General features: G+C 65.5%; 1 protein-coding gene across 1 annotated transcript in view; it reads left to right on the forward strand.

Annotated features, from left to right (window-relative positions):
- Positions 1 to 14,876, forward strand: part of CACNA1H (calcium voltage-gated channel subunit alpha1 H) — a 62,761-nt gene that overhangs the window by 43,266 nt on the left and 4,619 nt on the right. The window contains exons 10-33 of the mRNA XM_045874625.3: positions 1,346 to 1,497; positions 2,185 to 2,370; positions 2,951 to 3,068; positions 3,275 to 3,430; positions 3,649 to 3,739; positions 3,840 to 4,048; positions 5,218 to 5,628; positions 6,105 to 6,205; positions 6,310 to 6,433; positions 6,519 to 6,587; positions 6,690 to 6,874; positions 6,975 to 7,101; positions 7,265 to 7,390; positions 7,577 to 7,666; positions 7,863 to 8,055; positions 8,612 to 8,629; positions 9,996 to 10,147; positions 10,855 to 10,964; positions 11,117 to 11,250; positions 11,487 to 11,557; positions 12,730 to 12,808; positions 13,801 to 13,922; positions 14,032 to 14,449; positions 14,535 to 14,698. Of these exons, the coding sequence (XP_045730581.1) occupies positions 1,346 to 1,497; positions 2,185 to 2,370; positions 2,951 to 3,068; positions 3,275 to 3,430; positions 3,649 to 3,739; positions 3,840 to 4,048; positions 5,218 to 5,628; positions 6,105 to 6,205; positions 6,310 to 6,433; positions 6,519 to 6,587; positions 6,690 to 6,874; positions 6,975 to 7,101; positions 7,265 to 7,390; positions 7,577 to 7,666; positions 7,863 to 8,055; positions 8,612 to 8,629; positions 9,996 to 10,147; positions 10,855 to 10,964; positions 11,117 to 11,250; positions 11,487 to 11,557; positions 12,730 to 12,808; positions 13,801 to 13,922; positions 14,032 to 14,449; positions 14,535 to 14,698 (3,606 nt within the window). The remainder of the gene's footprint in view (positions 1 to 1,345; positions 1,498 to 2,184; positions 2,371 to 2,950; positions 3,069 to 3,274; positions 3,431 to 3,648; positions 3,740 to 3,839; positions 4,049 to 5,217; positions 5,629 to 6,104; positions 6,206 to 6,309; positions 6,434 to 6,518; positions 6,588 to 6,689; positions 6,875 to 6,974; positions 7,102 to 7,264; positions 7,391 to 7,576; positions 7,667 to 7,862; positions 8,056 to 8,611; positions 8,630 to 9,995; positions 10,148 to 10,854; positions 10,965 to 11,116; positions 11,251 to 11,486; positions 11,558 to 12,729; positions 12,809 to 13,800; positions 13,923 to 14,031; positions 14,450 to 14,534; positions 14,699 to 14,876) is intronic.

Below are 14,876 nucleotides of genomic sequence, written 5' to 3' on the forward strand. Positions count from 1 at the left end.
GGGCTCATGGGGGTCGGGGGCTAAGGATGGGTTGGAGCTGGGTGTGGTCTGTCACAGGTTTTTGTCGCTCGACAGATAACTCACAGCTCCTTCGTGGGTTGGGTCTCTGTCAAGTAGTGAACACAGACACACACGGCGTGGTTCCCGTGTGGAGGTTCTAGCCCCACCTGGGGTCCGAGGAGGCCACACAGACCTAGAGGCACCAGGGGCTAAGGACATGCACCCAGTGGTGCTTCTGAGGATGGGACGCCCCCAGCTTAGCTCTCATAGAGGGGCTCCCCTTACAAGAGCCAGGGCCACTGGCCATGCCCACTGTGGTGCTCCTTGGCGGTCACAAAAGGCCAGAGTGTGGAGTGGCCCCTAGGAGGAGGCGGGGGGGTCATGTGTGGCCCCCCCGCAGCTGTGGAAGCTGTCAACCGTGCATGCTGGCCCTCCTCGACCCCTGCCCTGGACCGGGGCCCAGCAGGGAGGGCAGCGGCCAGATTCAGCAGAGGGAGGGGGTCCTTTCTGGGGACCAGGCTGGGTCACCTTGGTGACCAAATGGGAGTTCCTTGTGTCCCACTCTTGGATTTTTCTGGCCACTTAAACGATTTTTTTCATTCTGGAACAATCTGGGGAAAACGCAAGCAGTGGTAAACTTCAGCAAGCTGTATGTGGGGAGGCTCTTTCTGGGTAGGGGGGAGCCGAGGCAGGGACATCGGGAGGCTTTAGGGGAGTCCCTGGTAAGGAAGAGCCTCTGCATGTATGCACACATTTGTGTGTATTCTGTCGTGTACGTGTGCATACGTGCAAGGCTTACCGGTTCAGGTGCGCGTGTGTGCACACAGCAGGTCACGTGTTGGTAAATGCTCAGGCGTGCATACACGCGTGGGAATATTTACACTAGCACGGTGTGTACACGCACACACATGCGCAGACACACAGGTGAGGCAGCATGCCTCAGTAAGAAAGGCTCCTGGAGTGTGTACCACCAGGAAGGGGCGTGTGAGGCCAGCAGGGACCAGGGCAGCAGATCAGAGGTGTCACCCGTGCCGTCTGTACCCTGGGCTCCCCCACGCCCACCCTGGAACCCGGCAGCAAGTGCTCCTGGCCCAGTTCTCATGGCTCGCACTTGCTCTGGTGCTCAGCCGCGCCGCTGGGCAAGTCCAGCAGGGCCCGGGCAGCCGGGACAGCCGGGGTGGGCGCGCCGGGCGGGCAGCAGTCCAGGCAGCATCCGGTTAGGTTGCTTCTGAGCGGCCGCCTTCGTGGAGCCTTACCTGCTCCTGGATTCCTGGGAGCAGTGAGCCTCGTTCACGGCGGGGTGGGAGCTGTGGGGGGGCACTGACGGCCTTTCTGCCACCCACAGCCCGATGAGCTGACCAGTGCCCTGGAGATCAGCAACATCGTGTTCACCAGCATGTTCGCCCTGGAGATGCTGCTGAAGCTGCTGGCTTGCAGCCCGCTGGGCTACATCCGGAACCCCTACAACATCTTTGACGGCATCATCGTGGTCATCAGGTGGTCCCTTATCTCCCACCTGGGCCGCAGGGGCCCGGGAAGCTCCAGGGTCAGGCGAATACCCCCTGAGGGGGCTGAGCCCCAGTCAGAGACAGGCTATCACCGGCGAAGTCCCCTCCCTGGGGCCACGTTCCTCCCCACTGCCACTTACATATAGTCCGTTGCATCTCAGATTGTTTCTAGAACATAGGGGAGCTGTTCCCTGCAGGAACAGAGTAGGCGCTCGCCCACCCAGCTGGAGGTCACGTAGGTCTCAGCCCCTGCAAGGCAGGCGAGCTCGCCTGTGGGGTGTCTGCTGCGGCCAAGTCAACACAAAGGAGTGGGAGAATCTGGGGTAACTGTCCCCCAGGAGGAAGCAGGGCCCTCGGAGTGCAGGGGATCCCCCAGCAGGGAGGAGGCTAGGCACAGCTAGCCGTGAAAGGCACAGGATGGGGAAGTCCAGAGCCCGAGTTCCGGCAGCTTCGGGGGGTCGGCAGCCACCAGGGACAACAGTTAACTAGCGGGCTTCAGTGACACCGCCACGGCTCCTCAGTCTCCTGGGTGCCTGGACACAGCTGCGCCTCTTCTCGGCCAGGGGGTCAAGGCGGGCCGCCGTGGCTCCAGCCGGCATCCCTGCTTTGGGAAGGGGATGTGCAGGGACCTGTGGCCGGAGGACAGGACCCTGCTGACCCCCGCCCCGGCCCACAGCGTCTGGGAGATCATCGGGCAGGCGGACGGTGGCCTGTCGGTGTTGCGGACCTTCCGGCTGCTGCGTGTGCTGAAGCTGGTGCGTTTCATGCCTGCGCTGCGGCGTCAGCTGGTGGTGCTCATGAAGACCATGGATAACGTGGCCACCTTCTGCATGCTGCTCATGCTCTTCATATTCATCTTCAGGTGGGCTGCCCCACCAATAGGGGCAGACCCCTCCCTGCTGCGCCGCCCCATGCTCCTGAGGCTGGGGGGCAGGAGCCTCCAAGTATCGTCACAGATGGATGGCTCCGTGGAATCACTCGCTAGCACCCTTCATGTGCTCACAGCTGAATGGGGGGACGGGACAGGCCCCCAGATGAATGGGTTGGGGACTGTGCCCCAAAGAGAGCAGAGAAGGGGTGGGGGCAGCCAGGCCCAAGTCCATAGCTCTCAGCTGGTATGTGCTGAGCGCCCGCTGTTGGCCAGCCTGGCCTGGGGTCAAGCCCCAATGATGGGCTGGGGCAGAGGACGGCTCAGGAGGCTGAGTGAGACCGGCACCCCGGGTCCCTCCCACCCCAGCCTCAGTCTCCCCACCAACCATTTGGAAGCAGCTGGGCCCTGGGCACCAGGAGGGAGACCCTGTAAACTGGAAGGCTGGGGCCAGGCCAGTGGGGAAGGCATGGCAGAGCAGTCCCTGGGTGTGGAGGTGACCACGCGGAGCTTCACCTGCTGTCCGCCTCCCTGCACCCGTCCCCAAAATCACACACCCCTGCTCTGCCTTCAGCATCCTGGGCATGCATCTCTTTGGCTGCAAGTTCAGCCTGACGACAGACACCGGAGACACGGTCCCCGACAGGAAGAACTTTGACTCCCTGCTGTGGGCCATTGTCACCGTGTTCCAGGTAAAGCCTGGGCGGGCACCACCAGTGGGAATGGGGGTCCCCAGGAGAGCCACCGTCCTGCTCCAAGCAGCCCCCGAGTGTGTGCCTTGGCCTTTCTGAGGCCGGCATGGGGGGATGCCCTGCAGAACCCCTGCCACCCCTGGGCTTGCCGGCGCCCCTTCTCCCCTGGTCTGGGGCTTTCCCTGCCTCTCGGTCCCTCCCCCCAGATCCTCACCCAGGAGGACTGGAACGTCGTCCTCTACAACGGCATGGCTTCCACCTCCTCCTGGGCCGCTCTCTACTTCGTGGCGCTGATGACCTTCGGCAACTACGTGCTCTTCAACCTGCTGGTGGCCATCCTGGTGGAGGGCTTCCAGGCAGAGGTGAGGGGTGGGAGTCCCGCCCAGACTGCCACAGGGAGGGTGGGTTCCTCCATCCTGCAGCCACCACACCTGGCCCTGGCGGTCACTTCAGGGCCCAGGCCTCCCGGCCACGCCTGCCTCCAGGCTGGCCCAGCCCTCCCCAGGGAGTCCGCCCATGGGTGCTAGGTATGGATGGCTCCCACCTGAGGGAGCTGTGCCTCCCACTCTGCGGGGTGCAGGGGGACGCTAACAGGTCCGACACGGATGAAGACAAGACATCCACCCACTTGGAGGAGGATTTTGACAAGTTCCGGGATCTCCGGGCCACGGGTGAGCGTGGTGGTGCTGGGACTCCCGTGGGCAGGCTCTGGGCCGGCGGAGTCCCTTCCTGGAAGCCGCGCAGGTACCAGCCTCCCTCTTCTCTCTCCAGAGATGAAGATGTACTCGCTGGCCGTGACCCCCAACGGGCTCCTGGAGGGCCGCGGCAGCCTGCCCCCTCCCCTCATCATGCGCACAGCGGCCACGCCCATGCCCACCCCCAAGAGCTCCCCACACCTGGACCCGGCCCCCAGCCTCCTGGACTCGCGGCGTGGCAGCAGCAGCTCTGTGGACCCACAGCTGGGTGACCAGAAGTCGCTGGTAGGGACCCTTCCCTGCCCTGGCCTCAGCGCACCCCACTCGCCCGGTCCTCGTGGCCTCTCCCACAGATGAGTGTGGGTCCCACACACCCCCCGGTCACACCGCACAAATCCCTGTCCCCGAGGGGAGGAGGCCGGCGCTCTGTTTTTCTATAAATGGAGCCGGGAACCACCGCTCTTGCAGAAGGAGCGTAAGCAGAGCAGATGTGGGAACGCGTGGCACCCCTTTCCAGCAGAATGCCAGGCGGGGAGTTTCTCTTCTAAATGGGAATAAAAGATAAAAGCCGGCAGAGCACAGAGCGTGCATCAAAGGAGCAATGAAAGGGACGGTGGAAAGGCGGCCCGTGATAGAAGCCAGGCGGGCATCCCACAGAGCCGGCACCACGGGGCTTTTCACGAGGACCCAGGAGATTCCGCCCAGCACCCGGCCCACCGCGGCTTCTAAGGCGGGGAGGGTGGGCCGGGGGGGTAGGGGGGAGAAGCTCACCGCCCAGGGGGAGCTGGGGGTAGGGGGTGTGGACATGGAGACAGGATGTTGCGTGTCTGTAACAGAGAAGCTGCCAGGCTGAGCAGCGTAGATGCATCCAGCCCAGCTGCTGGGGACCGAGCTGGGGGACGGGCGGTGTAGCAGGGGAAAGCCCGGCCCGTGCTGGCCCTGGGAGGGGAAGTGAGTGACAGCAGGGAGGATGAGGCAGCAGAGGTCAATCCCTGTCTCTCCTCAGACAGCAGCTCAGTTTGTCTTTATAAGTCCCAGGCGCTGCCTGTTAGGAGCAGATTTGGGCCCCCGCACCCCAGCCGCTGGGGCGGTGTCTGAGGACGCGTGGCCTGAGGCTGGTCCCAGGCTCGTGGATAAGCACCTGCGCCGGCCCTCCAGCCCACGACGGCTGCAGGTGGCCACCCGCAGCCCGGCTCGACCCTCGGACACTCACTGCCTACGTCTCTAACTCACTGGGGATGGGCTTTGGGCCACAGGCGTGCCGTGGAAATGCCGCCTTGCTGGCTGCTCAGTGGTAGGGTCATCTGCGCAGTAAAGGAGGTGTCCCCCGTGGAGGTGCCACCCACAGTGTTAATAGTGCCATTGGTCAGGAGAGGCCCCTGTGGCCAGGGCCCGGGATGTGTGAGGGGACTTGGGGGGCTGCTGACCCTGCTCACTCCTCACCCCCCACACAGTCCAGCCTCCGGAGCTCGCCCTGTGCCCACTGGGGCCCCAACAGTGCCCGGAGCAGCCGGCGCTCAAGCTGGAACAGCCTGGGCCGCGCACCCAGCCTCAAACGGCGGAGCCAGTGTGGGGAGCGTGAGTCTCTGCTGTCCGGGGAGGGCAAGGGTAGCACAGACGAGGAAGCGGAGGATGGCAGGCCCGGGGCAGGGGCCTCTCCGGGGACACGCCCCACCCCGCTGCGGCGCGCCGAGTCCCTGGACCACCGCAGCACCCTGGACCTGCGGCCCCCACGGCCAGCTGCACTGCTGCCCACCAAGTTCCACGACTGCAACGGGCAGGTGCTGGCCCTGCCCAGTGAGTTCTTCCTGCGCATCGACAGCCACAAAGAGGATCCAGCCGAGTTTGACGACGACATGGAGGATGTGAGTAGAGGCCCGTCCCCATGCCTCCTTCCTGTTGTGGACTCGTTCCGCAAAGCAGAACCAGAGGCAGGGACTGGGGACATGCCCTGCATGGGGTCTCATGCACCCCAGGTCAGGAGCGGGGGAGCAGGACAGGCTGAGCGGCACTTGATACAGGCCACGTGGCCTTAGCTCATCCACGGGGAGCTCTAGAGCAGATTCACCCCAGGGTGGACCCAGCCTCCCGCCCAAGGGAGCTCCCCAGATGCAGAGGAGGGTAGGGCAAGGCTCCCTCAGAAAGGCACTCACCTTGCCCAGGGCAGCTCTGCAGGATGGGAGTCGGCTTGGGGGGGTGGTCTCCGTGGATTCCCCCTGTGGGTCTCTCTCAGTGCCCAGGTGGGGAGGATGAGGCTGGGACAGCTGGGACCCCAGAGGCAGCCGGATGGTGGCTGGCCTGGCCCGGAGGGGCCCTGAGGACCTGCACCCCTCTCCTCTAGAGTTGTTGCCTGCGCCTGCACAAGGTGCTGGAACCCTACAAGCCTGCGTGGTGTCGCAGCCGGGAGCCCTGGGCCCTGTACCTCTTCTCTCCGCAGAACAGGTGAGGGGCACAGCAGGTGGGGGTGGGCCTGCATGGAGCGGACTCTGCCTCCTGAGTCAGTGTCCCCGCCCCCCGCGACTCACTCGCCCCACCCCACCGTCCAGGTTCCGGGTCTCCTGCCAGAAGATCATCGCTCACAAGATGTTCGATCATGTGGTCCTGGTCTTCATCTTTCTCAACTGCGTCACCATCGCCCTAGAGAGGCCCGACATCGACCCGGGCAGCACCGTGAGGCGCCCTTGCGGCCCAGGGGCCTGGGGGTGGGGGCGGGGCCGCGGGGGGGCCGGCCCCGCCCACCGCTCTGTGCTTGCAGGAGCGCGTCTTCCTCAGCGTTTCCAACTACATTTTCACGGCGATTTTCGTGGCCGAGATGATGGTGAAGGTACCGGCAGGCCCGGGAGGAACCCCGTCCCACCCAGCAGCCCTCGCCATCTGTGCTCGTTCCCCCCACACACCTGGGTTCCCCCTCCTCTGTGCCTCCCAGGTGGTGGCCCTGGGCCTGGTCTCCGGCGAGCACGCCTACCTGCAGAGCAGCTGGAATGTGCTGGACGGGCTGCTGGTCCTGGTGTCCCTGGTCGACATCGTCGTAGCCATGGCCTCAGCCGGTGGCGCCAAGATCCTGGGCATCCTGCGTGTGCTGCGTCTGCTGCGGACGCTACGGCCCCTGAGGTAGGCAGGGCGGGGCTGCGGTTCTGGGAGGCCGGCGGGGGGGGTGGTGCTGGGGGAGCTGGGGGCTGCAATCAGGGACGGGCCTCTGCTCTGCATCCAGGGTCATCAGCCGTGCTCCGGGCCTCAAGTTGGTGGTGGAGACTCTGATATCGTCACTCAGGCCCATCGGGAACATCGTGCTCATCTGCTGCGCCTTTTTCATCATCTTCGGCATCCTGGGGGTGCAGGTGCGCGCCCCGCTTGCCCACAGGTGGCCTGGCCGTGGCCCGGTGGTCTGTGGTCCACAGCAGCCCAGTAGCCCAGCAGCCCGGAGACGGTCGTGCAGGGGCGGGTCTGGTGGGACGGGGGCACAGGACCGGGCCCGCGGGGTGACCTCCGCACCCTGGTCAGCTCTTCAAAGGGAAGTTTTACTACTGCGAAGGCGCTGACACCAGGAACATCTCCACCAAGGCTGAGTGCCAGGCCGCACGCTACCGCTGGGTGCGGCGCAAATACAACTTCGACAACCTGGGCCAGGTGGGCGGGGCCAGGGGTGGGGGAGGGGTGGGTGAGGGAGGGGCGCCGGCGGGCCAGCATGCCCCCCTCCTCTGGGGAACCGGAACCACGGGCATCAGTGGGAGTCATCAGCGGGGGTGGTGTGGTCTCTCCATGTCTCTGGGTGGAGGCAGAGCTGCGGTGACCAGCCTTGTTCTGACCCCATAGGCGCTGATGTCCCTGTTTGTGCTGTCCTCCAAGGATGGCTGGGTGAACATCATGTACGACGGGCTGGATGCTGTGGGCATAGACCAGCAGGTACAGGGGGTGGTGGGGACCCACTGGTCTGTCTTCTAGGACGTCTCAAGGAACCTCTCCCCAGGAGGCTTGTTTGCAGCCTCAGAATTTCCAGCCGTCTCTCTCGGGGCCCCATCTCTAACCCCAGAGTGCATGCGCCACCCTTGGGAAGAGGGGCCGGGGGGATGGGCACCCACGTGTCATTTGTATGCCGCAGCCCGTGCCCAACCACAACCCCTGGATGCTGCTGTACTTCATTTCCTTCCTGCTCATCGTCAGCTTTTTTGTGCTCAACATGTTCGTGGGCGTCGTGGTGGAGAATTTCCACAAGTGCCGGCAGCACCAGGAGGCCGAGGAGGCCCGGCGGCGCGAGGAGAAGCGGCAGCGGCGGCTGGAGCGAAAACGCAGGAGTAAGGGGCTCTTGGGGCGGTGGTGGGGGTGGGGGAGTCGTCCCTTCCACCTGCGCGAGCCCCGTGCCTGTGGGACCCGGGTCCAGTGGAGAGGCGAGCTCCCGGACCCGAGCCTGGCCCCGGCCTACCTCACCCACGGGTGTGGTGGGCACCCAGGCAGCACCTGTGTGTGCACGGCAGGCCTGGAGTCCCCTCCCAGATGGCCTGCACTGGGGCGTTCAGAGGAGGGGCCAGGGCAGGGGAGGGCCGCACGGCAGGAGGCGCAGGGGTCTCCTCCCAAACAGCACAGGACGCGAACAAGACCCCCAGTTTTCACTGCCGTGGCTATGGGGCAGATTCACGCCTGTGAGGGTTTTCATACTGCGGGAAGAGCGAGCAAAGCCATCAGAGTTAGACAGGGTCTTAGGGAAGTCCCAGCTGGCTTGGGGGCAAGGAGGGCGTCTGACGCGAGGGTGGGGGGGGGGGCTGCTAAGTGTCCCCACCCAGCCTGCCCCGTGTGGAGTGTTCTCGCCCCACCCCCCCGAGGCCAGCTCAGACCATCTCCTTGTCTTTCCAGGCACTTTCCCCAGCCCAGGTATCTGCCCCCACCCCCGCCCTGCATGTCTCAGCCCCCCTGCTTCTGCCACCCAGCGCATGGGGCTGTGGGCTGGCCTGGCCTCGGTTCTTCCGTGGCTGCGTGGGGAGGGGTGGACCTTGCAGGCTGGTGCCAGGCCTGCTGGGGTCCCTTGCCAGGCGGGCACGGGATGGCTGGGGGTGGGCACCAGGCTTCGGTGGGAGGGGAGAGGATTTGCTGGCTCACCTGCCCGGTGTCGGTGCTGCTGCCTCCAAGCTCGGGCCTGCCCCTCTGCCTGGCTGCGCGCATGGCTGATCCGCTGCATTCTGGGACACCTGCCCAGTTGCAGCTGCTCCGCATCCTCGGCACTGGCCTGATCTGACAGGCTGCCGGCCGCCGGCTTTACGAGCTGAGCCAAGTTCTTCAGTGATGCACGCCAGCCCAAGGGGCATGAGGGTCCCAGGGAGGGGTCGGTCCCCATCAGCCCCTGTCCTCCCAGGCCCTGGGCCAGCCGGCTGGGGCAGCCCTAGCTCTTACCCTGGGCACTGCCTGTGCGGGGTTCTGTGGCCCAGGCGTGTTCCCGTGTCCAGTGGTGGCAGCTGTGCCCTCACCCAGTGCTCAGTGGACTTTGACAAGCCCTAAAGGAGTTACTGCAGACAGAATGTTTAGTGCAGGCAGAACTGTTTGGCGGTGCAGGACCTCTCCAGGTCATGGCCATCGTCGTCAGATGGACCAGAGGTCCGGCAGAGCCCAGACAACAGGCAGTGGCCACTGGTCTCTTGGAGGACAAGGAGGGGAGACACTGTGGGCCTGGTGACCAGGGGTGGCTCATGTCCAGACTGAGATGGAGCCGGGGGCGGGCCCCCCTGCCCTGCGACCACTGGGGCTGGGGACGGGACTGGCCCTGCCTCCAGGAAGGCCCCCATCTGCTCAGTCTTCGTCCTCAACGTGTCTGCGCCCTGCCGTGAGCCCAGGAGAGTGGACCACAAGGGCCAGCTCGGGAGCCCCTGGCAGGGTGGGGACCAAGCAGGGCCCAGGTGGGGTCTCAGCTGCCTGGCCCACGCCTAGCACCTGCCCTGGGGCCAGGGCCCTAGGAGATCAGACGGCGACCTGCTCCTGAGACCCACTTCTGCCCCGCCCCCCAGCCTGTGGTCCCAGCCAGCAACAGGAGCTGGACTCCCTGAGAGCCGCTTCCTTCGTAGAAGGGGTCCCTCTTCCTGGGAGAAATTTTTTCCTCCAGGCTCAGGCGAACGCCCCGTGTCTGAGCCCAGGGCCCTCCCCCAGCAGTCCCCGCGCTGCAGCCTCCCGGCAGACGAGCAAGGACATCCCAGTGCCACCAGGGCGCAGGCAGCCCCTACCCCAGCTCACGGACACCCTCTCCCTGCAGAGGCCCAGCGCCGGCCCTACTACGCCGACTACTCGCCCACCCGCCGCTCCATTCACTCGCTGTGCACCAGCCACTATCTTGACCTCTTTATCACCTTCATCATCGGGGTCAACGTCATCACCATGTCCATGGAACACTACAACCAGCCCAAGGTGGGGCTCGGCCCCTGGAGATGCCCGCCTAGCCTGCCTCCAGGACGGGCCGCGGGGACACAAGCCCTGGGGCGGGGAGGGGGTGGGCCTAGGTGGGGTTTGGCGCTCAGTGGGGTGGCCTGGATCAGAGCTGGGGTGTACTGGGTCTGCAGCTTGGTCCGAGCCCTCCTTGGGGTTTACAGGGTATGTGAAGCTGTGGTTTGAGCAAAGCGTCCTTTTTTTAAAACCGGTTGAAACTCCGAGGGCCCCCTACCCTGGAGCGCCCTCCCCACAGTGGTTCAGTCTGGAAACACTGGCTGTGGGAACATCTGTGAGTCCAGCTGCCTAGGAGCAAGCTGGGCAGGGGGCAGGCAGGTGTAAGGTGGTCAGCTTTTTATTTTCCCCCCATTGTGTCTGTGTCCCCATCATGTTTTGAAGAAGGGACACCCCTGTCCCCCAGCAGAGGAAGGGAGTGGTCTCCACTGGGTCTGGCGTGGCCCCGCCCTGGGTTGTGGGTGGGGGCCCGGTCAAGGTGGGGCCGGGGGTCTGCGCTGGGAGCAGTAGGTGTCCCCCATGTGAGGGCTCAGAACACCACAAGGGTATCTCTAGGCCGTGCCTCAGAGGCCTGGCCCAGCCCCACATGCAGAGGGGAGGTGGGGTGGGCTGACCAGGACACAGGCACTGCGGGCCGGGAGCCTCCGTCCGCAGCCCTGACGCTCTGCTCGCAGTCGCTGGACGAGGCTCTCAAGTACTGCAACTACGTGTTCACCATCGTCTTCGTCTTTGAGGCCGTGCTGAAGCTCGTGGCTTTTGGGTTCCGGAGGTTCTTCAAGGACAGGTGTGTGGGGCGGGCGCCAGGGCCTGGAGAACCCTCGGGGCGGGGCCTCCTGAGAGCCACAGCCCTCCTCCCCCTGGCCGGCCGGAGTCGTGGCGAGGGATGCGCCCAGGGCACAGGATGGAGGTGCTCAGCCCACCCACCACCTGCCCCAGGTGGAACCAGCTGGACCTGGCCATCGTGCTGCTGTCCATCATGGGCATCACACTGGAGGAGATCGAGATGAACGCAGCTCTGCCCATCAACCCCACCATCATCCGCATCATGCGCGTGCTCCGCATTGCCCGCGGTAGGCGGCCCGCCTGTCCTTCCCCGCTGCCCCAAGGCTGGTAGAGGGCCCTGCTGCTGGGCTCCACGGCCCAGGCTCCACATCCTTCCTCTGCTCACCCTGCAGCATCTGCCTGGGGGCCGTGTGGGGGATGGGGAGTGTAAGGGATGGGGGTGGCCCATGGTGTCCCCCAGCAAAGAAGGGTTGGACCGGCCTAGGCCCCACGCCCCCTACTGATGCTCGGCTTCTGGCCCTAGTGCTGAAGCTGCTCAAGATGGCCACAGGCATGCGGGCTCTGCTGGACACGGTGGTTCAAGCCCTGCCCCAGGTAGGTCAGCAGCCCCGCCCCAGTCCAGCGTCATTGCCCCAAGGGTGCGCATTACAGATGCCCCTAGGAGCACAAGGCGCGGGAGGGCCTCACTGGGTCGTTCACTCACATAGTCCTCGGTCTTGTGAAAACTGTGGTAATCAGCCCGCGTGTGCGGGGAGTAACTCAGCTGCGCGGGCAGAGAAGGGCCGGGCGCTTTCTGGGTCTTGGCCTCTGTGGGGAAGGCTGGAAACCAGTGCCCCCTCCCCCGTCCAGTTCTGGATGTGGTGGGCAGAGGACTTGGCCCCAATGGGCTTGTCGGAGTTCAGGGGACCACGTGTTGGCCACGGGTCCCACTCCTCTTTGGAGCCAACTCAGGCCCTGCATCCTCACTTCTTGCACTTACGGCCCCGATCCTAATCCTCTGTGGCCTCTTCAGCTGAAAGAGACCCACGGTCCCATTTATGCTGTACCCAGTCCCTCTGCCAACCCGCCCGGCCATCTGTCCATCCATCTATCCTTGTGTCTATCTGTCCGTGCATCCAGCCCTGCTAGCCGGTCGTCTGTCCCCCATCCAGCTGCTCGCTCACGCCCACACACCTCACACCCTCCCCCCTTCAGTTGTCCCCCACCGGTCCCCTCAGCACCCCCTCAGCCCAGGTCTGTGGGAGCAGCAGGCGGGGAGGAGTGGGGGGACAGGTGCTGGAGAGGCAGGGTCACGGGAGGCACATGAGGATGGGGCACCCCGCCGAGTGCAGCAGGAGGACAGGCTGGAAGAGCCATGGGCAAGCAGGGGGCAGGGTCCCCGCTTCATCTGCACCCATGGGGTCCCCGAGGCTGGAGGCAGGCCCCGTGCAGAGTCCACCGGGGCCCCCGGGACACCCCTGGGGCTCTGAAGAGCAGAGTAGCTGCCGGCAGTGGGGTCTGCGGTCCAGGGTGCAGGGGGGGTGTGAGGAGAGCAGGGACAGAGGTGGGGGTGCGGGGGGGGCTTTGGGTGTCGGGCGGGACAGGAGCCCCGGGGGTCACAGCTCCAGCGCCTGGAGGGATGGGTCCAGAACAGGGCTCCAAGGCAGTGTCTGGGAGCCTGTGGGGAATGTGGGTGAGGGTAGCGAGGTGGGGCGCCAGGTGCCAAGTGCCCAGCAGGTGGGGGCCGAGGCGGCCCCTGACCTCATTCTGCTTCTTTCCTTGTGTAGGTAGGGAACCTCGGCCTACTTTTCATGCTCCTGTTTTTTATCTATGCTGCCCTGGGGGTGGAGCTGTTTGGGAGGCTCGGTGAGTGTGCACAGCCTCGCCCACGCGCATGAGGCCCTTGGGGCGCCGGCCAGGCAGACGCGGGGTGTGGGCCTCCTGCCACATCCTCCCCTGGCCCAGCCCCCATCAGCCCTTCACTGCCCAAGAGCAGCACGGATGGCAGACACACGCGGGAGCATCTGCACACGTGCACGCACGCACGCACACACGGGCTCACGCCCCAGCTGGGGGCACAGAGCCGCACCTGAGCACGAGAAGTACGCACCGGCCATATGCACCCACAAACCCGTGCACGAGTCTCCCTGAGCTTCATGTGCTCCTCTGCCTCCTAATTGTCCTAATTGTCACTAAGGGTGTCCCTCATCCCTCAGGCCTAAGTCTCTGGGCAGGGAGCCGGTGGGGCTTCTGTGACCACCCAGCCCCTGCAGGATCTCCTGAGCACCTGGTCTAACTGAGCAGCCTCCAGGGCGGGACTGCCCATGAGGTGGCTGACGAGGCTCTCCCAGCTCAGGTCTGCCCAGAGCTCAGCAGCTGGTGCCCCAGACCCCAGGCCCGACGAATCCTGGCCTGGCCCGTCATTCACCATGCCTCCTACTCCAAGGCAGCCCTGTCCTGCTGCTGAGGTCTGAGGGCGTGCTGACCCCACAGGCAGGCCTGGGGAGCATGGGTGCTATCTGCTGGGGCTGAGCCAGAACCGGCTGCCACGGCGGACTTGGCCTGTGTACCCACAGAGACCGTGTCCATCTGGAAAGCCCCAAGTCTGAGGCTAGGGCTCCAGGCCAGGCCCAGAGGCAGCCTCTGTGGCTGCGAGAGGAGCAGTCCTGTCCCCACCCCACGCCCACTTCGAAAGGACACGGTCTTCACAGAGGCCAGGGCCCTTTACCCCAGGAGAGCAGGACCTTCTCCCCGGGGTAGGGCAGGGCCCACAGTGGGTCAGCGTGGTCCCCGGGGCCCGGGGTATGCACTGCCCCTGCCGCGCCCACGGGCTGACTGGGCGAGGGTCTCCCCGGCAGAGTGCAGTGAGGACAACCCCTGTGAGGGCCTGAGCCGGCACGCCACCTTCTCCAACTTCGGCATGGCCTTTCTCACGCTGTTCCGCGTGTCCACGGGGGACAACTGGAATGGGATCATGAAGGTACCAGCCCGAGCCCGGCGGCGGCCCCCCCACCAGCCGGCACCCCACACGGGTGGGCGGGGAGGCGGGGCGCCCAGCACCGCCCTTCAGCCGCCCGCCCCGCCCTCAGGACACGCTGCGGGAGTGTGCCCGCGAGGACAAGCACTGTCTCAGCTACCTGCCCGCTATCTCCCCCATCTACTTCGTCACCTTCGTGCTGGTGGCCCAGTTTGTGCTGGTGAACGTGGTGGTGGCCGTGCTCATGAAGCACCTGGAGGAGAGCAACAAGGAGGCCCGCGAGGACGCAGAGCTGGACGCCGAGCTGGAGCTGGAGGTGGCGCAGGGGCCGCCCGCCTGCCCCCGGCCCGTGGCCCAGCACAGCCCAGACGCCCCCGGCTTGCTGGTGGTGCGCAAGGTGTCGGTGTCCAGGATGCTGTCCCTGCCCAATGACAGTTACATGTTCCGGCCCGTGGCGCCCGCCTCGGCCCCACACCCCCGCCCGCTGCGGGAAGTGGACGTGGAGATGTGCTCGGGCGTGGCCGCTGCAGGTACGGCCCCTCCAGGTGGCCCGGGGACTGGGGCAGGCCTCAGGTAGGGTAGTGGCCGCTGAGGGCACCTGCTTTCCTGCCCCAGGCCCAGTGACCTCCGCACACTCCCCGCCCGTGGAGCCCTGCACCTCTCTCCAGGTCCCCTCGGCAGCCACGCTCTCCCCAGCCAGGGACAGCGACACTCTCCATGCCCTGTCCCCTCAGGGTGCAGCCCGCTCCCCCAGCCTCAGCCGGCTGCTTTGCACACAGGTAGGAGAAGCTGCCCCAGTCCTGCAGCCCAGGCCTGGGGGTTCTTCTGTTGTTCCCCCCGACCATGTGAAGGGTGAGGGACAGGGACACCAGAGAAGAGAGTAGGAGCATGTCCCTGGAGCCTGAGACAAAGTGCAGGGTCTTGGGGACCACACCTTCTCAGGCGGCAGCCTCAGTG

The sequence above is a fragment of the Mirounga angustirostris genome, unplaced genomic scaffold, assembly GCF_029215605.1.
Source record: "Mirounga angustirostris isolate CCGP_5_RB_7025 unplaced genomic scaffold, mMirAng1.0.hap1 SCAF_5, whole genome shotgun sequence".
Taxonomy (NCBI): Eukaryota; Metazoa; Chordata; class Mammalia; order Carnivora; family Phocidae; genus Mirounga; species Mirounga angustirostris.